Consider the following 25,199-nt stretch of genomic DNA (forward strand, 5'->3'; position numbering starts at 1 on the left):
TCAGAGTCATTCATTTATAAATCAGACTACACTGGTCGCTCTGCATGTTTCTTGTTGCTTGCAGCCAGTGAGGTAAATGCAATAGAAAGGTGTTTTGTCTATATTTTGTATTAAGTCATTTGTATAATGTCCAAGGGCTGTTAACAGAACCGAATGTTAAAAACTTAAATTCCATCATTTAAAAAAAAAAAAAAAAAAATGGTTCTCGATTCCCAAGCCTAATGATAACTGAATGCCACATCCTAAATCAAACATGCACCGTAATAAGCTCATGTGACAATAATGTAGCATACTGTTTGAAATGTTTATCATTATGCATAATGCATACTGTTTCTCAAACTTTAAGTAAATAGTCTGCAATATACAGCGTAATCTGTGCAGTATGCAGTAAAGAGCAGCTCAGTATTCCATTCCAAACATAGACTATGGCATCTCATGAGTTCAAAGGGCAAGTAGTTAATACACACAAGCAGTGTGAAAAGGCACCGATTAAAAACATTTAGACAGTTTAGACATTATTTACCACTCTTATAATTTCTTATCTTAATCCAGTAGATGCTTTGCAAAAGTCTAAAACTGTGTTTACTGACTTGCTGCTGGATTGTCCATCTTTACAAATAAACAAACACACAGACAAACACTGTATACAGAACGGACTGCTGGGATTACTGGAAGAGGATGGGTGGTCTGTAAATCGTTCTCATCTCAATCTAACTGTCCGATTAGCATTAAACCATACAGTACATCCGTACACACAAGTGCCCTTTCACAGGTCCCCTTGACCACTACGACTGAGTCAGCCAATCAGAACAACAACTCATGCCACACCTGACTACTAATCCAGGCCGTTTGCTCAGGTCTTCTCTTACATTCATTTATTCCAACTAAAGCCACTTTAAATAGAGTACAAACACATAATGAAATAAACAACTGCATGACACATACAGTGTGTGACAGCTCACTATAGGGAATCTCATTAAATCCTGAATATATTCTTGACCCTGTGTTTAAAGGCTCCCAGACCAGCTGGAGGTTTGCTGTTGGGTCCTTTAAAACATTTTTAAGACCATCTTTCAGTAACCGCCTCTTTGTAAAGTCTGCATGTGACAGTTCACAAACAATTTGTGCTGAAATATGCCACAATTGTTAAGATTAGGCATAAATTATCAGGGACCTTGTTTTAACACTGGAATTCTTTAGAATATGCAGAGAAGCAGGTGCTACACACAGACAGGAATGTCACAAGGTTTGCCAGACTTTCCCGAATTTTACTCTTATTGATAGTTCTTCTGGTGTTGGGAAAAGTATATTTGCCAATTCTGGGTGGGTCTAGCTCCTGAGTACAGACTATTGTGCATCATTGATGTGTAAATGTGAGCAGTCATGTGTTCAATCTGTCTGACATCAGTCAGTCGCAGAAGCTCAGACTGATACGTTTTGCAGCTTAGTTTAAACAAATGGACAATTTTTGGTTTTGAGATCTGACAGTTACAGTATGTTTTCATAGTACAATGAATTTGATTTCTTATCGACATGACCCATTTAAAGAAAGTCTGGGCTGCTTACCTGAATAAAGACACAAACATTTAAACATACACATACATACAAATAAAGTTGAAATTAAAGGGATATTTCACCCAGAAATGAAAATGTTCTCATCACTTACCCTCATGCCGTCTCAAACTCGTATGACTTGAAAATGAAAAGTCTCACTGATGTACAGTGATTACATTAATCTTTGCCCCCATTGCCTTAAATTGAATGGGCAAAAACACGTTATACATTCTTCAAAATAAAATGTTTGCCTTCTGCAGAAGAAAGAAAGTCATACGAGTTTGAGATGGCACGAGGGTGAGTAAATAATGAAAGAATTTTCATTTTTGGGAGAACTATTCATAAAAAAAGGACAATTTAAAACACAATTAAGCTTAATTTTATCTTGACATTTATTTATTTCTAAAGTGTATTTCCAACAATGTATACAAAAGCATAAAATTATATAAAAGGTTCAAAAACACTTATAATATAAATACATCTAGCATAAAACAATCTTGTGCACCTAAAAGCGAAACTACTGAATCATATTTCCATCATCGGTTCTATCTTCTAGAGCTTCATTTCCAAAAGAGCCTTGTTGAAATCGGTACAGGTGAAGTATGAGATCTCGGATCTCCTCCCGTTTCCCTCGAACCTGTTGTCGTGGAAACCAGCGCTCCAATCTCAAAGGCAAGTCAAAGTGTACCACGGGATCCTGAAAGGCATTGAGGTCAAAGTAGGCAATTACACACATTGTATATTTGAAAAGCTGGTGCAACAAAAGGGTATGAATCTACCTGTAAAAAGGTTTCTGCATATTGCAGTAGATAAAGGCCACAGTCACTGCTGTTGTCCTGTAGGGGGACTTTACAGTGTGAACCAACCATGTGGTCGACACTAAAGTCACGATAACCACCTCTCTTCACCTCCCACTCCATCTGCAGGTATCTTTTAAAAAAAACAACTCATAATTAATGTCACTAATATTTAAAAGAAACATTATAACTTTAATAATTAAGGGCTGAAATCACAACCAAATAGACCTTATTTCATTGGTGTAAAATAAAGATATATAAAATGTAACCCTGAGAATACAACATAAACATGAGGTAGTTTGACTACAGTCAGAGGGCAAACACTCACTCGCGCAAAAGTTTGAAGATACGCTCATGAACCGACAACTTCAGTGAGTCCATGATGAGAATACAAGGTCTGGAAAGAATAAAGAGTAAAAAACAAAAATAATAATAAATCCACAAATCTCAGCATTTAAAGACGGCAGTAAATTGCAAAAGTGTTAGTTTAGTCGAAGATGTGGCCTGGCAGGTAGTACAGGTACTGTGGCACTTCCAGGTTCGAGCTCATGAGGCATTTCCCAATCCCAATCCCACCCCCTCCTTCTCCATATCATTTATATGTGGTATAATGAGCAGCGAAATACTTTTCTTGTAATACTCCATGACTGCATAATAAAACATTCAATTAAATAAAAAAATATTTACAATAAAAGCCAATTAATAAAATACACCAAAAGTAAAATACAAAAATAGAAAATGCCAATAAACAATCCCCTTATATATCTTATGTAGAACTGCAATTTCTTATTGTAATACCATACTGTACAAGACAAAGTTTACAATACAAAAAAACCAAACAAGAAATACTTCAGACCAGCTTTTATTAGAAAACCTAAACGATTATCTTTTCCTCCAAAGAAATTCTCTCTTTAATGGAGATAAGTTTGAGGAAATTAGAAACACACACATACCTTTTACAGACAGTGTGTCTCTTGCAGGTATTTTCTGTACAGTTCTACAGAGAGAAAAATAGGCACAAGACTCTCCTGTTACTGTACCTGTCCAAATTATTGCAAATAAAATGAAATCCAATGAAATGGAATCAAATCCAATATTTCTGACTGGCAAGCCCAATCAGTTATTACTTTTTATGGTGACTTACCGGAGGATTAGGAGATGTACTTGGCTTTATACAGCTGTCATCTAGATTAAGAAAAAAGGGTGTTATGACAAAGTATTTTTACACTTATTAAAACACGTACTACATTGTAAGAGATTGTCACATCTTACCTGGATCTTTGTCCTCATCACTGTTGGATTTGTTGTCTCCCTGGATTTCACCCTCAGACTGGGACTCACCCAAACCTTCCAACCCATCACCCTGCACTGATCCCATGTCTTCCCTCTTCACATACTGGGGCTCTTCCAACCCGGGGAAACAGATCACCACGAGATACCAGTGAGCTCTAAAAACAATAGACAGACATGATATAACAACTCACTAAAATATAGCCATCATTTTTCAATAAAAAGGCAATTAATATACATACACTCACTGAGCACTTTATTAGGAACACTATACTAATAATTGGTAGGGATTCTTTGCTTTTAAAACAGCCTCAATTCTTTGTGGCATGGATTCCACACAACATGATTTTATGCATTGCACTGCTGCCACATGATTGGCTGACTAGATAATCGCATAAATGAGTAGGTGTACAGATGTTCCTAATAAAGTGCTAAGTGAGTGTAGATATGTCCATACAAACAGACACTAAGCCAGACTTAAAAATGAGTGAATGTCATTGCATTAGAAACCAAACATCAAATCAAGTGGCATCTGCAAATATGATATTTAAGTGTGGCTTAAGTGGGGCCACTGGATGTGCACACATTTATGTAGACAATACTCACTCTTGATTGACAGGCACAAACAGGAAGTCTTTGTCAAATATGTCTACATGACGGGTCCATGTCTTTACTCGCTGATGCCTTCTGACCTGAGCTCTGTAAGCACATATCGAATCATAAAGTTGTAAAATCAAAGAAGACACTCTTACCTTTAAATATTTGTAAGAATAAAAATTACCAAAGGGAAGACAACTTATTTTAGTAATTCAGAAACTAAACAAACATAAATACATGCAAAAACATACTCACGGTGTACTTGTGCTGTCCTCGTTAGCATTGTCCCGGCGTGTGAGTTGTTTATAGAAAAAACTGCTGAAAACATGTGATCTGTCTACTGATGCCTGTGGGGCCTTCTGCAACAAAAGATACCTGAAATACACACACACATACAAAACAGTCTGAAACATGTACACCACAAACATGTAAGGAATATCAAATACCTTAGCAGTATTTAACTGTAAATGTTACATTTAACTTGGAAATTTGTCATTTCCAACTTCCTACTTGGAAAAGCTCAAAAGAATGCGACTTGACATTGGAGTTCCAACTTGGAAACTTGTGCAGAAATCTACAACTCCAATTTCACCGGAATGAACAAAGTAAATTATAAATAATCACTTTCTTTTTCTCCCCAATTTGGAATGCCCAATTCCCAATGCGCTCTAAGTCCTCGTGGCACTCAATCTGGGTGGCGGAGGACGAATCTCAGTTGCCTCCGCATCTGAGACCATCAATCCGTGTATCTTATCATGTGGCTTGATGAGCACATTACCGGAGATGTAGCTCATGTGGAGGCCCACGCTATTCTTCGTGGCATCCATGCACAACTCGCCACACGCCCCACCGAGAGCGAGAACCACACATTATAGCGACCACGAGGAGGTTACCCCATGTGACTCTACCCTCCCTAGAAACTGGGCCAATTTGGTTGCTTAGGAGACCTTAGGGGTGGTAGTCAGCGCCAAGGCTACCAGGCCTCCAATATTCACTTTTAAGCAAATAAAATGGATCTATGAGTCAAAGTTTAGCAGAGACATGTCAGTTAAAAATGGTAAATTATATTATCTCTTGTTTACTGTCCTGCAAAATAAATGCTATCATTGCCTTTTTGTTTTGAATGTCATCTTCCAAGCAACAGACAAAAGAACTATTCAAGATGAACTAATAACTCAATTCCCTAAAGATTCTGATGTTAGCTTTGAATCTTATGCCCCATTTGCACCTTGAATTATCATGCGTTTTCGGTGATCGGATCACTATCGGACTGCACTTGACCACATTAAATGGCATGTGTAAATGCACCCAAGGCGCATTGTGATCGGATTGTGATTGGATCGTGATTGGATCACTCAAACCACATTTGGAGGTGGTCAAGAACAGATTCTGACCACATGCAAAGAAGGTGTAAATGCCCATGCGTATTCGTTATTTGGATACAGTATGCCGCAACAGTCAACCACTGTTAAAGTGCTGTGTTGCAGGTTCTTGTCTTTTTCTGTAAATTCAGCCATGGAATGTGAAGAACAAAATAGACACTGCCGTCTTGCAATCTTGCCACTCGAACAGTATACAAAATCCCATTAATTATTTCATTTGAATACACTTTAATATCTCATCTCTCTCCTCACATCCCCACTGGGTCATGTCTCTCTCCTGTTTCTAATCACTATTTGGCTTGCGAGACATTCACGTGAAACTCATGCGTTTCAGATGAGAAGCATATTCAGCAATTACAAAGTGTTGAACGCAAGACTAATATCATAAAATTTGCTTCACCGACCTGAAATTTAGCTTTGGTGGCCACCAAAAATTATCAATGAAGAAAAAATCCTGACTGTCAAAGTGATGGAAGTATTTAAATTATCTATCAATGTTTTTAAAATTGGATAAAAGACAGAGCATTTTGAGTTATCACAGCCTCTGATGTAATATGCAAGTAATGTTTTCCATTTTGAGCAGGTAACTTTGATCGGATCTCTATCCAATCACAGTAGAGACACATTTGACTGCAAGGTGTAAATGTAATCCAGATGAAGAATATCCAGATACTATCCGGATATGAAACGCATGTTAATGCAAGGTGTAATTGGGGCCTTATATTCTGCTTTGCACTACAGTCTATATCTGATTTCAAATTGAATGGCTCCTAAACTTTATGTAAAAAAAAAGTTAAGTCACTGTAAATGTCACACATATGGCCTCTTCCTGTCTAAGTGGGCAATTCTTGGCCAGAAATAGCTTTCCAGACCGAGAATTCAAGACAATAGTCAAAAGTCTGTCTATTCAAGACTAGCAAGATCTCACCCTAACCCTGTTTTTAACCTCACCCCTTACCAAATAACTTTGAATGAGTAGTTGGATCTAATTAATCTCCATCCAATGATATATTGAGTAACTGAGCAATGAGTGATTAGTCTTACTTAAAGTAAAAGTCAATGATGACATCATTAAGGAACTCGCCGCTGTCTAAACACTCCAGGTCCTCCGTTGTCACGGTGATAGCTCCTTTCGAGGGTGGAGGCGGGAACTGAATCAGTCTACATAGAGTTGAGTGGTGATTAATTAAGACTGAAGTACAGAAAACATGCATAAATGCTGAGGTTGTGTTAGAGCAATAATCCCTTTGAGGCTGTGCTTTAGAGATTTTAAAATATGTGGAGTGTATAAAACCCTCTTAACTGTGGTAAAATCACTGTAACGCACAGCCTCAAAGGTCTTATAAATAACACCACTGTTCAATTACATTTATAAATACTAAAACTCATAATAAAAAATTCTTCTATCAATAGTTCATTAGCATAACTGAAAACTGGTTGCCACATGAATGCAGAATTTAAATGATGTGCTGTGAAAGTTCTGCCTACATCAGCCATTTTTCCAACAGTTTCAAACGTGCCTCAGGCGATCAATTTTAGACTGAATATTGTATGACAACAGAATTTCCAGAACTAGCAGTTTTATAATATGAATTATTTTGAGTTTCATTTTGATCTTGTGTACCTGCGTGTGGGACCACAGTGATAGTACTCTGTCCATTCTGGCCCAGGTGTGGGTGCCATGAAAATACTGTATGAACCCTGAGCTCTTCTGTGGCACAGCGTGTAGACCGACTTCAGTTGAACATCAGAATCCTGAGACTGTAGAGACACAGATACAATCCTATAACTGCCATATCATGGAAAACAGGATTTGTCTTGCTTTTTTAAATGACAGAGCTTGATGTACTGATGTACATTTACATATGAAAGTGTTAAGTGTCATGAAACACTAAAATATGTTAACAGACCTTAATGTGTTGCGGATTATGTAATAAAATGATAGCAGGCATTATTTTCATTTCAAAGCAAAAGTGGTTAATTTAGGGATTTGTTTAGGCTATTTTTGTCTTCCTGGTTTGAAATCAGCATTGAGAAAATGTCATGTGATGTATATGTTTTAGATTTACACTAAATCTGAGTTAACATCATTGGTTTCTCTCAACATTATTCATAGGATGGGTGGTTTCTCAGCCAGTCAGAGGCATTGATCATGAATATGAAATTGCATGGTTCAAAGGTACAATAGAGTTGCATGTTTTCCGCTGTTAAAAGGACAGAGCAACATGCTATTCATCAATAACTGACACATTTGAAATGTTTCTGTGCAACAAGCATTGAACGAGAGGATTTATCAATTTATGGAGAGGTGGTCTGGGACTCATTTGAAACAGACAAGGTCTGATGTGGTACAGTAGTCTCAGCATCATGAACACCATCCCCATCCTAACAAACATATTTGTGAATCAACATCAAGGCAAAACAGTCTTAAAAGTTATTTAAAAATGCAAAAGTGCATTTACATGCATTTTAATAATACAAATGTGAGCGGCTCATCATTTATATGTGCATTAACCTCTTCAATTCTGGGGCATTTTTAGGCTTAAAAAATTTAAAAGGTCACCATTTACACATACTGTGGACTAATTGCCAAAAATTGGCGCTCAGATTGGTGGCGCTCTACCACGTTTTAGCCCTTGCATATGTGCTCGTCCATAGACAGTAGACATCCATAGACCCTCATTGTTTCATCGAATATCTCAGCCTCTGAGTGGACTAGAAGCTCAATTTATCATCGATAGTCGATAACATATTTCTGATGATTTGTTTAGCATGCTTTTCCTGCTGGACTGCATATTTTGTTCTGGACATCCAAGATATAACATTTTAATATTCACACAAGCAAGCTCACAGACAAGTAAAAAATTTCAATTTTTTTTTTTTAGAAAACTGCCTAACGTAAGTTATAAAGTTTTTAGCTTTTTGGGGCTTACAGTAACAGTGATTGGTGCCTAAAAGAGACATTTGTATTTGATTTCTTACAGAAATCATATTTCACTTTGTGATTCTTTTGAAAATCTTATGAACTTTGTTATTAGAGCAACAAAATACTGTACAGTACTGTACAGTCGCATTCCTGGGAATGTGAGCTTCCATTTGATCATTTGTCTATTTACGTGCTATTTGAAAGACTTTTAGATTCATATTAATATTTCTACCACATGAACTCTAGATGGTGCGGATTTGCGAGGCGAATGTTTTCAGGCTTGATTTTGTTATTTTATGTAAGATAAATGCAGACATTATAGTTATCTATGAACAGTTCAGATTCTAAGCTTTCAAACGATACCACATATACCTGTCTTATGCATTCGGAGAAGAACATTATAAGCATAAACTTATAATAAAACACCCCCTTTTGGACCAGCCGGCGAGTCACCAAAGTTGTAACAGGTCATCAAAGACATAAAATGACCTGTGTGTATTTTTGGATTGTATTGTAAGCTTACAAAAGTGTATAAAATATTTTTTTGCATGCATTTGTGAATTACAGTGTGCATTTGTAAGAAACATAGATACTCTTAACTCAAAGCGAAATAAAGCTGACTGGATGAAAAAGGCAGTTGGTGTGTTCTCTCCCCTCTTCCCCCACACTCTGTTGCTTGCCATGCCCACTTTGTTCACATTTTTCAAAATTCTGCTGAGAGCTGAGAGTTGTGCTGAAACAGGGGGTTTTGTGACACTTTAAAGGTTCAGTAGCAGGATCAAAGAGAGGGTGGAAGATGGTCATGTACAACTAAATTACAATTTCTGGTAAACTAAACTATTTTAACATTTTAAGAAGGTGACATGGAAGAAAACAAAAATATGCAACAAAACTGCAGAATATGGCCATTTTATAAGCAGAATCAAGATTCCTCACATGCAAACATGAAAACAAAAACCAAACAAGACACAATGTTTTGTCTCAACCTTCACAGCAGACGCAGATGCAGCAGTGTTGTTCTGCGCATCAGATCTGGGCATGAGCAGCTGCAACAGGTGTGTTTCCTGGGAGGTCTGCAGCAGTTTCAGACTGTCTGACTGTGTGAGAGGGGTCAAGAGGTCTGGGTTGCCCTGCTTTAGACCCATCATGTCCATTAATGAGACCAAGACAGCCCTTTCAACACCAGCAACAGGTTCAGCCAAGCACAGCAATACACAAGAACTGCCTTCAGCTGTACACACACAGCAAAACATACACATACAAAAGAAGAGAGAGGAAAAATAGAAAATGGTGAGTTTTGACGATACAAAAAAAATCTTTAATGAAACAAAGCAGCTTTAGCCAGTGTTTTTGTCAATAATGGATGGACTAAATTGAGTCCACTGTATCAGGGAATCATAGATTAAGCAAATCTGTTTTGGGGAAAACGTGCATAACAGAATTATATTACTCATAATCAACATGTTTTTTTGATGAATTTACATTATAACACCCTAGTTGCTTTTTCAAATAGTAATCGCATTGAATTGCTATTTATTTAATGCAGGAGTACTTTAATGTTCTTTCTTGACCAAGGACCCAAAAATATATTTTGTGTTTACCTATGGCCCACAGTAACGAAACCATGCAGCATGCAATATTTGCTATGCTCAAAAGTTTGCATACCCTGACAGAAATTGTGAAATTTTGGCATTGATTTTGAAGATATGACTGATCATGCAAAAAAACTGATTTTTATTTAAGGACAGTGATCATATGAAGCCATTTATTATCACATAGTTGTTTGGCTCTTTTTTTAATCATAATGATAACAGAAATCACCCAAATGGCCCTGATCAAAAGTTTACATACCCTTGAATGTTTGGCCTTGTTACAGACACACAAGGTGACACGCATAGGTTTAAATGGCAATTAAAGGTTAATTTTCCACACCTGTGGCTTTTAAAAGTTCAATTAGTGTCTGTGTATAAATAGTCAATGAGTTTGTTAGCTATCACGTGGATGCACTGAGCAGGCTAGATACTGAGCCATGGGGAGCAGAAAAGAACTGTCAAAAGACCTGCATAACAAGGTAATGGAACTTTATAAAGATGGAAAATGATATAAAAAGATATCCAAAGTCTTGAAAATGCCAGTCAGTACTGTTCAATCACTTATTAAGAAGTGGAAAATTCGGGTATCTCTTGATACCAAGCCAAGGTCAGGTAGACCAAGAAAGATTTCAGCCACAACTGCCAGAAGAATTGTTCGGGATACAAAGAAAAACCCACAGGTGACCTCAGGAGAAATACAGGCTGTTCTGGAAAAAGATGGTGTGGTTGTTTCAAGGAGCACAATACGACGATACTTGAACAAAAATGAGCTGCATGGTCGAGTTGACAGAAAGAAGCCTTTACTGCGCCAATGCCACAAAAAAAACCCGGTTACAATATGCCCAACAACACCTTGACACGCCTCACAGCTTCTGGCACATTGTAATTTGGAGTGACGAGACCAAAATAGAGCTTTATGGTCACAACCATAAGCGCTATGTTTGGAGAGGGGTCAACAAGGCCTATAGTGAAAAGAATACCATCCTCACTGTGAAGCATGGTGGTGGCTCACTGATGTTTTGGGGGTGTGTGAGCTCTAAAGGCACGGGGAATCTTGTGAAAATTGATGGCAAGATGAATGCAGCATGTTATCAGAAAATACTGGCAAACAATTTGCATTCTTCTGTACAAAAGCTGCGCATGGGACGTTCTTGGACTTTCCAGCACGACAATGATCCTAAGTTCAAGGACAAGTTGACCCTCAAGTGGTTACAGCAGAAATAGGTGAAGGTTCTGGAGTGGCCATCACAGTCTCCTGACCTTAATATCATCAAGCCACTCTGGGGAGATCTCAAACATGCGGTTCATGCAAGATGACCAAAGACTTTGCATGAGCTGGAGGCATTTTGCCAAGACGAATGGGCAGCTATACCATCTGCAAGAATTTGGGGCCTCATAGACAACTATTACAAAAGATTGCACGCTGTCATTGATGCTAAAGGGGGCAATAGACAGTATTAAGAACTAAGGGTATGCAGAATTTTGAAGAGGGGTCATTTCATTTTTTTCTTTGCTGCCATGTTTTGTTTTATGATTGTGCCATTCTGTTATAACCTACAGTTGAATATGATTCCCATAAGAAATAAAATAAATGTGTTTTGCCTGCTCACTCATGTTTTCTTTAAAAATGGTACATATATTACCAATTCTCCAAGGGTATGCAAACCAGCACAACTGTATCTATCAGTCAATTTGAAATAAGGACTATAGAGAGGACTTGGAAAAGTGCATGAGTCATATGAACTACTTTAATAGTGCTGTTTAGAGCTTGATGGTAAAAATAACCATTCACTTTCAATTTACTGAAAAGATCAGCTTTGACATTCTGCTTAACATCTCATTTTGTGTTTCATGAAGCAATGAAGAAAATAATACTGCATTGCAATGATATGCAGGTGAGCAAATGATGCACAAATTTTAATTTTGGGGTGAACCTTTTTTAGAACTACAGCATAGAACAATGCAGACAGTGGAGGTAGCTGACCTGGACGTGTGCCGGACTGAATGACAGACAGGTCGTTGTGAAGTCTGTGGGCCTGAGCATCAGACAGCCAAAGTAGGAGCAGAGAAGGGGGCGGGATCTCGTCATCCTTAACCAATCCACACCTCTTCAATGCAGTCCCCTCCCACACACTGTATTTACGAATGTTAGCTATCGCTAAATAAATTTTCACTGAAGAATCTAGGAATGAACACAGGACAAGTACAAAGAATTAGACTGAAATTTGCAACAAAACATTTTAAAAGATTAACAGTACATAATTAAGGTCCTAGAGTTCCTATAGTGCTATATAACAAGAGTAGACAAAAAGAAAACACAGTAAATGTTTAAAAATAATTCAAACTTTATCAGAATAGAAATGTGCAATTTCTGGTCCTCTAGTGCAGTGATTCCCAAACAGTAAGAATTAGATTTTGCTATGCTGAACTTATAAAACAAAATGTATGAATTAAAATAAAAAATAAACAGTGATTTAGGGCTGGGTGATAGGACAACGTAATCGGATATCGAAGATTTCTTACAAAGCTCCCAATGCCGATTGCGAACAGATGATGATCGACAATATCGGGAAATGGCAAAACCATGGATCTGGGATGTCGGCAAATATATTTAACAGTGGCCAGGGTGTGAAACTAGCACACGCCACCCGCAAAATGCGATGAGGCTGAATCCAGTTCGCAAGCTCCTCGTCCAAATGAATTTCATGTGCAGGTAATTTTGCTCATCTACCCGCAAAAGGTTGTCGACCTGTAGAACTTCTCGAAGTGACACATGACATGAAATGCTGTTAGTCACAAAGACACATGCTTGAAGAAACACACATTAATATATTTTTAAGCACAGACAAAAGGGGACCCTGGGTAGCTCAGTGAGTATTGACGCCAACTACCACCCCAGGAGTTGCGAGTTCGAATCCAGGGTGTGCTGAGTGAGTCCTGCCAGGTCTCCTAAGCAACCAAATTGGCCCGGTTGCTAGGGAGGGTAAAGTTACATGGGGTAACCTCCTCATGGTCACGATTAGGGGTTCTCGCTCTCAATGGTGCACGTGACAAGTTGTGCGTGGATCGCGGAGAGTAGCATGGGCCTCCACCTGTCTACCGGTGTCATGCACAGCGAGCCACGTGATAAGATGCGTGGACTGACTGTCTCAGAAGTGGAGGCAACTGAGACTTGTCTTCTGCCACATGGATTGAGGTAACCGCACCACCACGAGGACCTACTAAGTAGTGGGAATTTAAAAAAAAAAAAAAAAAAAGAACAGACAGAAGAAAAGCCATCAATGCTTGTGTCTGATTTACTGTTTGTTCAGAGGTGTGCAGCACGAGCCTGTCATGTGGAACACAAGCACGTTGGCGTGCAGCGCAAGCCTGTCTCGTGGAACAAGCGCATGTAAAGAGTTTTCACTCTTCTTTCTCTGTATTCGTCTGAAAACTGTTTGCAAGAATAATGTCGTCAATAAGAATGCTTCAAATTATCTCCGATCATCACGGGAGGTGCTGTGAGTTTAGTTCACTTTATTTCCACGCGGTTAGCATGCATTGTGAACGCAAATCTGCAGGTTCAGTAATATATATCTTTGTATTAAAGAAACAAAGCCTAAAGTGATTAAATCATAAAATAATACAAGACACATTCACCTTGAACATAAAATTGAGTTTTATTTTATTTTCTTTAGGCAGCATTAACTGTAGGCTATTACTAAAATGCAACAAACACAAATTCAATAATAACACACATTTGGCAGCATTATGTTGGGAACACAAGGGAATTTATTTGGCTTATTTATTTTGATTATTATTGTCTTTACATTTATAATTGTCTTTAGTTTTTAATCTGTAGGCTAGTAGTAATTTTGCACCTGGTGTCATTGACGATATATAGCCTTTGGTACAAATTTTTGGTTTTGTGTCGATAAAAGGGGTACTTGAGCCTTACTGATGGTACTGTGGGGGTACTTACAGCAAAAATGGTTGGGAAACACTGCTCTAGAGACAACTGAATTGCAAAAACAATGACTGTTTTCAAACAGGTTTTCCACCTGCCCCCCTTCCATCTTTATTGGTCAAAAAACACATGTCTAAACTCACACCACTGGTTGAGCCACTGCTATGTTGGGCTAGTTACAATTGTCTACTTATAGTTGTCTCTGCATATTATGCAGGGAAAGGAGAAGGTATATGAACATTGAAAAAAAGTTCACACTTCACATTTAATTATATTTCATAAAATATCAGATACTAAATGGCATACATTTAATTTGCAGACGCTTTTCGACACGTTTACCTGTCAATGAAATGTTGATCTTGTCAGTTGTTATCTGAAAAATAGAACAATAATAGTATATTCAATATCAGGAATACTTTAAAATAGATGCAGAGCCAAGAACATTCATTCTCCATTTACTTCCTGCACATTTATGTAAACCAAAACTATCTGATAATTCAGACCTTTTTAAGGGTGGGTAATTCAACATTCCAATCCACCACATTATCATATAGCTCTCACCTTTATATTTCCACTGAATGCAGCACTAACTCCACCCATGTGAAGGGAAGACAGTTGTAGCTCCATCATAGAAGAACTCTGAAAACATACACAAATAAGCAATAGATATGTGCAGTTATTATTGCATGCTTTGTCATAGCTAGGAACCACAAGTAGTTATGTGTGGTAGACAAATGGGTAGAAACTTCAGCACATAACACTATACTTGTGTGTGTGTGTGTGTGTGTGTATATATATATATATATATATGGCAGCATGTAAAATAGAGACAGTGTGCCATTTTCAACTGTTAAGATCTAATACACTGTGTTGCCACAGCAACAGCTAGTCACCTACAACATTTAAAATAATTACAAATTATGAATTAGACTGGTTCAAAAATATATTTTTTAAAAACCCAAACACATGATGATGTTGATTACCTTGATTTAATCCCTAAAATATTCATTGTCATGTTACAGACTATTTTTAGTACTGATTTATTGTTTTGACTGAAGGTAAGTAATTTAACTCCAAAAACTACTACATAAGTAGGTCATAATGTTTTAAAATTTTCTCCGTTGATTTTACTAAACATAGTAAACAATTCTATATGGAGGTGAGGGTACTATACTCTTATTAGTAGCTAAAAGCATCATCTAATTAGCCAACATATTTAAGAAACAGGGGTGGGGAATGCAAAGAACTTTTCTGAATAACAGATGTTGCAATTCTGTGGAAATCTGCCGTTTTCTTTGAAGTTCTGCACACGTCAAATTCTGGGCCTTGTCATGATACTAACCTGTGAATAGATCTCTGTGATGTGTGGGTAGAGCACAGGTATTTTTTTCTGCTCACAAACTCTTGTTGGTATCTCCACTCTGTGTGTGTCTTTAGCGCCCTCTGGTGCCTGGATGTTTAGGACAGAGTCTTCACCCTCTTCTCTTTCCTCTCCCTCTTCCTCTTCACTTGAGAGAACAACTGAGAGAGGTAAAGGTTAAATAATTGTCTTTAAATAACAACTGTACTCCCATACGATTTCAAATGTTTAAGCAAAAAATATACACTCACCGACCACTTTATTAGGTACACCGGTACACCTACTTATTCATGTGATTATCTAATCAACCAATCATGTGGCAGCAGTGCAATGCATAAAATCATGCAGATTCAGGTCAGGAGCTTCAGTTAATGTTCACATCAACCATCAGAATGGGGAAAAAATGTGATCTCAGTGATATCGACCCTGGCATGATTGTTGGTACCAGATGGGCTGGTTTGAGTATTTCTTTAACTGCTGATCTCCTGGAATTTAACTGAAGCTCCTGACCCATATCTGCATGATTTTATGCACTGCACTGCTGCCACATGACTGGCAGGTTAGATAATCAAATGAATAAGTAGGTGTACAGGTGTTCCAATAAAGTGGTCGGTGAGTGTATGTTTCTAAAATTTGATTTGTATTACTATTTTTATTATATTTTTAAGTATTTAAATTTTTTTGTATAAATGAAATGTTTGATATAGTTGAATATTTTTGTGTTTATTTAGTGAAAAAAATGGCTTGATTATTCTTAACTAGATTGATACTTCTTGCTTAAAACATTTTGAATCTACTTCGCAACAATGTCAGTTTGGTCAAAACGATGGTTCATATACAAAAAACACCTTTTTAGGCAATGTCAATTCGACCTTACAATGTAATGTGTTAATTTAACTTCTTGCACAACTACGGTAAACATTAACTCAACGTTCCTGTGATATTGGACACCACTAATCACTTACTGGGTTCAGGTGGGTTGGGCTTAGAGGATTGTTGGATGAAGCTCCGCCCCTCTACACATCCTGGGGCAGGCTCTGAGTCGGGAACCTGTTCATCTGAGAGGCTGTCCAAACGAGATCTTTTGAGTGGGACTTCCCCATCAGCACCAACTGAGAGGCGTAGCACACTTCCTCTCAACCCCTCCGCCTCCTGTATTACCTCTCCATTCCTGCGGATGTGCTTTACCTTCTCATCTTCTTTTGCGTACTCCTGGCACTCTTGTGTTTCTATACTTTCTCTCTTATTGGCTAGATGCTACATCAAATGAATCAAAATTTATGATCTTCAAGAAAAAAACTTTAAAAATGTACCTCAAGTAAAAACAGATAATAAAAATATATCCAATGACCCCTTTAAAAGTGTATATGAACAATGATAAAACAGCAATGTTCTCTAATACGTCTGTGGTCATTCTTTTACAAACATTAAGTATTCTGACTTTTTTACCAAGATGTAGAGACAGATCTTTGCTTACCTCACTACTTGGTTTTGTCTCTTGTGCTACTAATGGTGATGAGGGGCTGTATCCAGACTCACATCTGGATGAAACTGCTTCCTCATGCTGTGGAGATCCTTCATGAAGTAGTGCTTCATTCTCTTCAACAGTAGATAACTTGGTCAATTCAGGCAACTGCTCAATAATCTGAACAGACTGTGGGGAGTCACTTTCTCTGGGTGTACAAGAGTCACTTGTTACTTCAGATGACTCTGATTGCGATGAGTTCAACTGACTGGATTGTGAATGTTTTATTCCTTTGCATGGACTTGATTCATTTTGAGTACATGATTCCATCGGCATATGGGATAGTGAATTAGCTCTGAGTTCAGTCGAGTCTGTTCCTTCTCTCTGAGTTACACTGGTTCTCTTTTTTATTAGCTCAGTTTTTGAGGTCTGATCACTCCATTTCTCTTTAGCTCCCCTTTGACTTTCCGGTTGGTATGTCAATTGAAAACTCTGCCTGTTACTTCTCAGCAAGCTCTGCCCGATCTCTGTCTGAAGGACATCCTCTAAGACAACCTTGATCTGACGCCTAAGGAAAAAGTAAACAATGGATGTAAAGGATAACAATATTTTTGAGAAATTTCAGTCAGGTTTTAGAGAAAACCACAGTACAGAAACTGCCCTTCTTAGGGTTACCAATGACTTATTAATGGCAGAGGATGCTGGAGACAGCTCCATTTTAGTGTTGCTTGATTTAACTGCAGCATTTGATACAGCTGATCATTCAGTTTTAATTGATACATTAAAGAGATGTTTGGGAATATCTGGGGTGTTTTTAGACTGGTTTGTTTCCTATTTGTCAAATAGGAAATTTGTAGTGTCAGTTGGAGATGAGATGTCCTCCTTTTCAACAATATATTGTGGTGTTCCGCAAGGGTCCCTGTTAGGGCCAATTTTGTTTTCTCTATATATGTTACCTCTTCATTCTGTGTTTCGAAAATACAACATTAATGCTATGCTGATGACCTACAGTTATTTGTTGTTGAATCCCAATTAACTGTCTAGTTTAAATATTCTTCAAGAGTGTATAGCAGATATTAAAAAATGGATGCCATGTAATTTTCTGCAGTTAAATTCTAATAAAACAGAGGTTGTTATAATAGGTCATGGTTTTAAAAAAAATCAGAGTGAGTCAGCACTTAATCAAGTGGTCCCGAATATTCAGCAGGTGGTGGGAAATATGGGCGTCTATTTTGACAAATTAAAATTTTGAATATCACAACAGGAAGTTAGTTCAGTCTTGTTTTTATCAGTTAAGGAACATTTCCCAGATGAGACAGGTTTTGAGTTAGGGATACAGAGAAGCTTATTCATGCTTTTATTTCACATCGCCTAGATTATTGTAATGCCCTGTTTTCAACTTTAAATCATCAAACTTTAGCATAGCTACAATCAGTGAAAAATGCTGCAACTAGTCTTTTGACACAAACTAGGTCTTTTGATCATATTTTATCATCATTTTCATATCAGTTTTAGCTTCTTTGCATTGGTTACAATTCATTTTCGGGTTGATTTTAAGATTTTATTAATTACATATAAATCATTACATGGTTTGGCGGCAGATTATTTAGCAGAACTTTTAAGACCTTGCGAAAGAGTTAGACCTCTTAGATCTTCTTGTCGTAAACATTTGGCTATTCCAAGATTCAGATACAAAACAAAAGGTGATTAAGCATTTGTAGTGAACAGCCTGCCCTGGGATATTAGATCTGCTGAATCTGTGTCCGTTTTTAAGCCTCATTTAAAAACTAATTTGTATAAACTTGCTTTTACTGCCTTGTAAATTTATGTTTTTACCTTATGTTTTACTGAGTGTTTTGATTTTATGTTTTGTGAAGCACTCTGGGCTAAACTGCTAAAAGGTGCACTATATATATAGTTATTATTATTATTTGCTTATCCTTAATGTTAGAGATTTTAATAAAAAAGCAAAAAAGCAAAAAAGATTAAACTTTGGCAAAAAAAGAAAAATCTGGTCACAGTACCATTTGTTCTATGGAAACTGGCAATTTCACTGGCAAATGATAAAACATATGAAACAATCACTTAGACTTGCATTGAACGAGGGACCCGAGCTATATCTAGGGACAGAGACTTGATGGAGGGCTGTTTGATTTGCATGGTGGTGGTCAGTTTTGCATGGGAAAGCACTACTCCCATTTTCTTCAAAAGATGTAAAAATCTAGTTGAATTATACATTTATACCTAGTTATTGAAATGACACTAAGGTTGCTGCCACATACCATTACAAAATATTGCACAAGCTTCAACAATCATACAGTGGGTAAAATAACACAGTAATGCCTTAAAACACACTTACATTACTTGAGGATCCATAACTGCTCAACAGACAGTATGAACACATTCTGTCAATCTTGCACAGCCTTTGCTCTTAATTTATTTATCTTATTAACTAACGGCAGAACAGCCATTTCAGCTCTCTAGCAGTGCACAGATGGTCAGCATGCACAGACGGTGCAAAAGAAATATGGCGGGAGATGGTAGATGTGGGCCATATCATGCAAAACAGGTTTTCTCTTGCTCTTTAAAAAACATTTAAAGTTCACTATGTAAACATTCTCCTTCCTAGGTCAACCGAGACATTTAAAGAAACCAAACTGCAAAAACATTTTCAGCATGATTCTGATGTCACACCTATGAGCAGAGAACCATGACTGCATTTACACGTGAAAACCTATTCAGTATTTTGCAACTTGGCCCAGCCTTATGAATGACAATGGACACTTTTTGCCTGTTTTCATATTTTAAATATGTGCAAGCTAGATAAAAGGAACGAATTCCTTATGATTTTAGTTCTGTCAGCACAACTTTAGCCTGAAGAATAACTCACTCCAAAAGTTATGATCATGCAAATGTGCTCATTGCCTAATGAGAACATCATCACTTCCTCTAACAGGAAACAGGTGGCAATTAAGAATGTTAAACAGCTAGGTTAAAATCAAAAGTTTTGTCAATGGATAATACCTTCATACCTACATAATAGTCATTATGTATTTAAAAAAGAAAAGGAAAAAGGGGCAAATCCTTACGGTTGTTCATACAATTGCTAATCTGAGAGGATTTGTAAGCACATAATGCATGTTTTACTGATTAGACAGGTCAAATTAAGCGAGGAACAGAGGAATTTGAAAGTGCACTAAGATTGATTTCAATGTAATGTCATTCTGAAAGAAAAAGAATGATGCAAGACTATATACAGTGCATCTGGAAAGTATTCACAGCGCTTCACTTTTTCCACATTTTGTTATGTTACAGCCTTATTCCATAATGGATTAAATTCATTATTTTCCTCAAAATTCTACAAACAATACCCCATAATGACAACATGAAAGAAGTTTGTTTGAAATCTTTGCAAATTTATTAAAAATAAAAAACGAAAAAAATCACATGTACATAAGTATTCACAGCCTTTGCCATGACACTCAAAATTGAGCTCAGGTGCATCCTGTTTCCACAGATCATCCTTGAGATGTTTCTACAACTTGATTGGAGTCCACCTGTGGTAAATTCAGTTGATTGGACATGATTTGGAAAGGCACACACCTGTCTATATAAGGTCCCACAGTTAACAGTGCATGTCAGAGCACAAACCAAGCCATGAAGTCCAAAGAATTGTCTGTAGACCTCCGAGACAGGATTGTATCGAGGCACAGATCTGGGGAAGAGTACAGAAAACTGTCTGCAGCATTGAAGGTCCCAATGAGCACAGTGGCCTCAATCATCCGTAAATGGAAGTTTGGAACCACCAGGACTCTTCCTAGAGCTGGCCAAACTGAGTGATCGGGGGAGAAGGGCCTTAGTAAGGGAGGTGACCAAAAACCCAATGCTCACTCTGACAGAGCTCTAGCGTTTATCTGTGGAGAGAGGAGAACCTTCCAGAAGAACAACCATCTATGCAGCACTCCACCAATCAGACCTGTATGGTAGAGTGGCCAGACGGAAGCCACTCCTCAGTAAAAGGCACATGACAGCCCGCCTGGAGTTTGCCAAAAGGCACCTGAAGGACTCTCAGACCATGAGAAACAAAGATTGAACTCTTTGGCCTGAATGGCAAGCGTCATGTCTGGAGGAATCCAGGCACCGCTCATCACCTGGCCAATACCATACCTACAGCGAAGCATGGTGGTGGCAGCATCATGCCCAGCCAGAGCCCAGACTTGAACCCGATTGAACATCTCTGGAGAGATCTGAAAATGGCTGTGCACCGACGCTCGCCATCCAACCTGATGGAGCTTGAGAGGTCCTGCAAAGAAGAATGGGATAAACTGCCCAAAAATAGGTGTGCCAAGCTTGTAGCATCATACTCAAAAAGACTTGAGGCTGTAATTGGTGCCAAAGGTGCTTCAACAAAGTATTGAGCAAAGGCTGTGAATACTTATGTACATGTGTGGGTTTTTTTTTGTTTTTTTTTTATAAATTTGCAAAGATTTCAAACAAACTTCTTTCACGTTGTCATTATGGGGTATTGTTTGTAGAATTGAGGAAAATAATGAATTTAATCCATTTTGGAATAAGGCTGTAACATAACAAAATGTGGAAAAAGTGAAGTGCTGTGAATACTTTCCGGATGCACTGTAAACGCATTACACATGCACTTGACAAGTTATTCATTCAATTTTAATAATAATGAAAGAGATCTACATCTGTTACATTTATTGCAAGAAGTAAATGATACTAACACATTGGTTAATAATGTGCCCATGCAACTACATCCCTAAATGTTTACTGTGAGTGGCCAGAACAGGTTGCACACTTAGGACCTGATGGTTTGTGTGCCACATGGCTGACCAGATTAAATTAGAATATCAACATTGTACAAAAAGCATATTACCTGTCAATTTTCTGCCATCTTTTGTGCTTTTGATCACTGGTTGTTTGTAATCTGTGATCTGACTGAGAGGACATACCATTTGAGGCCAGCTGTGTCCAGTGGATCTAATAAAAGAACATAAGAAAACACAATCTTATAAAATGAAACTACCAAAAAATGGTTTAAGAGGGTTTTTTTTACATAAAGTATTTAAATATACTAGATAAACAGTAAACTCTAAAATTCTTTTAATTGGTCCTTTCAAATTTCATCCCAAAATCAGAAGAATTTTTTTTATATATATATATATATTTTGCATAAGTTTCCATTAAGATTTTTTGCACTGATTTGTAACATAATTTTTTTGCATCACGTAATTATTTTCACCCACCTATTATTCTCATTAACAAAATGCAAAATATAATTTTTTATTTTAAATATATTTATATATAACTTATAAAAACATATTTACAAAAATATCCATACGCATTACAGTAATTGCTTTATTACCATTTAAATAATTTCACAATGCAAAAACAATCTTAATGGTCCTAAAAACAGACGTTTCTTTATGCAAAATGTAGTATCTTATGTTTTATTTCTTTTGAATATGGAGTGAAAAATGGCCAGGACATGTTTTCGTGTGGTTCACTATACTAGCATTTGTGGAACGTTAAAAATAGTGTTATATGCACTAAAGTGGTCAATGAAACTCATATGTAGTTCTTTACTTAAGCAATAAGGCACCCGAGGCTGTGCCATATTGTAAATATATTCTTGGCTGAAAGGCGTTGTTAGGCATGTCGCGAAGCAGAGTGCCTGCAACCCCTTCAGCGGTGACTATATTAACAATAACAATTAACAATAAGTGCCTTATTGTTTTTATAAAACAGTCACCACATAATAAAAATATTAAAGGTGCTGTAAGCATTTTTCATGGAAAGGTATGCAAAAAATGCTCCTACTCCCTGAAAGATTTTTAAATGTCTCTGTGACAGCACTATTCTCTGCAAACAGTAAATAAATATGTGTCCAAGGACAATGATGCTTTCAACCTGTCAATCATTTTGCGTGTTCTCAGTATTGTAGTTGCAGCGAACTATTGAGGCTTACTGCCATTTTTAAGCCATGTTGTTCATAACAGTTGTCTGTTGAGGGCGCTATTTTGCTACCGTTTCTTTTAACATCCATTTCTGCTCGATGTCGCTCTCAATAAAATTCTTGTGGAAGCAGAATGGCTAAATTCGCTTACAGAAACTGCAAGGACACAAATGTTCGTTAAAAGTACTGGCAGTAAACAGTTAACAGAACGTTGCTTGGCAACAAAAATAACTGTCAGCTATGGGTCATGCGGAGCGATACAAATAAAAGTTAATTGAAGAGGTCAGAGCTGTACTTTATCATGAATGAAGCACTGCTGTTGACCAATCAGCATTCAGAACCAGAACTATCTGTTCCATGAGCATTTAAGGCAACATTTCCTGTCCATCTCATAGTCACCTTGGAGTGGCTCTTCTTCCAAACATCAGACACCTCTGCATCCACACACTCATCGTCAGCTGAGGAAACTCTCCTGGGGATCTTAAGTGGACTTTCAATCTGTTATACAGGCGCATGTTCAAAGTTTATTTGAATATCTTAGAATATCCTGATTTCATAAACATCACTATGTTGTTTCATGCATGGACCTACCTTACAGTTGTCACGTTTGAGCTCAGGTGAGATGGTCAAAGCTCTCCTCCGATCGGAGGAGTCAGACTGGGGACTGCTGCGGGCTTTTTCATGTGGCATTCTGCAAAGACAGGTTTCAATGCCTTTTTAGATAACAGAAACAGCAGAGAGAAAGAGGAGACATCGGAACCTAGATGTACTATTGTAACCAGTCCAAAGACAGCTGCATCAGCACTGCTTCATCCATGCAACGTGAGATGATTAAATAACATATTTAACCAGATTCAAAGCTTCTTATCTGTTCGCTTTATCTGATCACGTGTATCAGTGCAGTTCAGCACATATCGCTGCAAAAAAAAAAAAAACAAACAAACAAACAAACAAAAAAAAAAAATAATAACATTTACACACATGCACATAAATAATCTTTAAATTACTTGTTAGCTAAATACAATGCCCTGGTTTGTCCTCACATACCTTCATATTTATATAGAATACCTACTTTTCAAATTACAGTCTCAGTGTAAACTGTAAATCATGGTTTATGAAGATAATTCAGATGATGAACATAATATGAGAACATGAATATTTTGATCAAATTCAACGGATGAAAACTTCCGCTATTCACAGGAAGTCGTGTGCTCTTCTTCTTTGGAGAAGTGATTGCGTCAGGTGGTGTTCGTCATCTAGTGGCAGGGAGGGCATGCTCGGTCAAAAAATAAACAATAATCAATTAAAATCAAAACACTTTATTGTAACTTCACCGCACCCAAGTGAAAAACCCAAGTTTTTCACTCATCATGACACTTGTGTGCATGATCCACAGAATAAATCAATAGGGAGAATGGGGTAAGATGAGCCGATTTGTACATATGTTGTTTCTTATACATGGAAAAATAAAACAGAGGTTAAATGAATCGAGCTACCTTTATTTCAAGGTGTCTGAAATAATTTGATATTATAAAATGAGTCTGTCACAGAAAGCCACAAACATATGGCCTTTAGAAAAATTTGATCTATTGGCTCAACTTGCCCCAGGTTAGGGGTAAGTTGCTCCTGGTCAGAAATAGTTGAACCGATTTAATTTTTTCAGTGACAAAAAATAAAATAAAAAATAAAATAATATCCACAAATATTTTTTATCTATTGATTCTTAAATATACTATTTATTTAATAATTATCTCCCCCTTTCCTCGTTTTTCCATAACATAAAGGATTGTTATTGCATGTAAATGATGGAACGATTTGGACCAATCACATAGTATAGCCTACAATAAATAAGTCGTCCAAAAATGAAAATCCTCTCATCATTTACTCACCCTCATGCCATCCCAGATGTGTATGAATTTCTTTCTTCTGCTGAAAACAAACGAAGATTTTTAGAAAAAAAAATCTCAGCTCTGTAGGTCCATTCAATGCAAGTGAATGTTGGCCAGAACTTTGAAGGTCCAAAAAGCATATAAATGCAGCAACAAAAAAAAAAAAAAAAAAAAAAAAAAAAGAAGAAAAGAAAAACGAATCCATACGACTCCAGTGGTTAAATCTGTATCTTCAGAAGCAATATAGAGGAAAATTTATATTAAAAAGGACCTAAATATTTATCTGTTTCTTACCAACACTTATATTGCTTCTGAAGATATGAATTAACCACTGAAGTTGTGTGGATTACTTTTATGCTGCCTTTATGTGCTTTTTGAAATGAATTAATTAATTTTCATTTTTGGGTGAACTATCCCATTAAGGCTTTGC

General features: G+C 37.2%; 1 protein-coding gene across 2 annotated transcripts; it reads right to left on the reverse strand.

The window, feature by feature from the left end:
- Window positions 1-872: 872 nt before the first annotated feature.
- On the reverse strand, window positions 873-24,092 carry senp7 (SUMO specific peptidase 7). 2 transcript variants are annotated; one of them, XM_051709619.1, is made up of 21 exons: window positions 23,953-24,092; window positions 23,472-23,571; window positions 23,280-23,378; window positions 21,801-21,904; window positions 16,922-17,477; window positions 16,410-16,701; window positions 15,427-15,605; window positions 14,646-14,723; window positions 14,424-14,457; window positions 12,123-12,320; window positions 9,533-9,777; window positions 7,245-7,381; window positions 6,665-6,781; window positions 4,494-4,613; window positions 4,248-4,340; window positions 3,624-3,799; window positions 3,496-3,536; window positions 3,305-3,348; window positions 2,680-2,748; window positions 2,334-2,484; window positions 873-2,251 (listed from the first exon to the last, which is right to left on the reverse strand). In XM_051709619.1, the coding sequence occupies exons 2-21, from the start codon at window positions 23,568-23,570 to the stop codon at window positions 2,072-2,074; spliced, it is 3,012 nt and encodes a 1,003-aa protein (XP_051565579.1). In that variant the 5' UTR covers window position 23,571; window positions 23,953-24,092; the 3' UTR covers window positions 873-2,071. The 2 variants fall into 2 exon arrangements, with proteins under 2 accessions (XP_051565579.1, XP_051565580.1); XM_051709620.1 differs by lacking the exons at window positions 21,801-21,904; window positions 23,280-23,378; window positions 23,472-23,571; window positions 23,953-24,092 and adding an exon at window positions 19,269-19,388 and having other exon boundaries at window positions 874-2,251.
- Window positions 24,093-25,199: the final 1,107 nt, after the last annotated feature.

Source organism: Myxocyprinus asiaticus, chromosome 10, assembly GCF_019703515.2.
Source record: "Myxocyprinus asiaticus isolate MX2 ecotype Aquarium Trade chromosome 10, UBuf_Myxa_2, whole genome shotgun sequence".
In the NCBI taxonomy this organism is placed as follows: Eukaryota; Metazoa; Chordata; class Actinopteri; order Cypriniformes; family Catostomidae; genus Myxocyprinus; species Myxocyprinus asiaticus.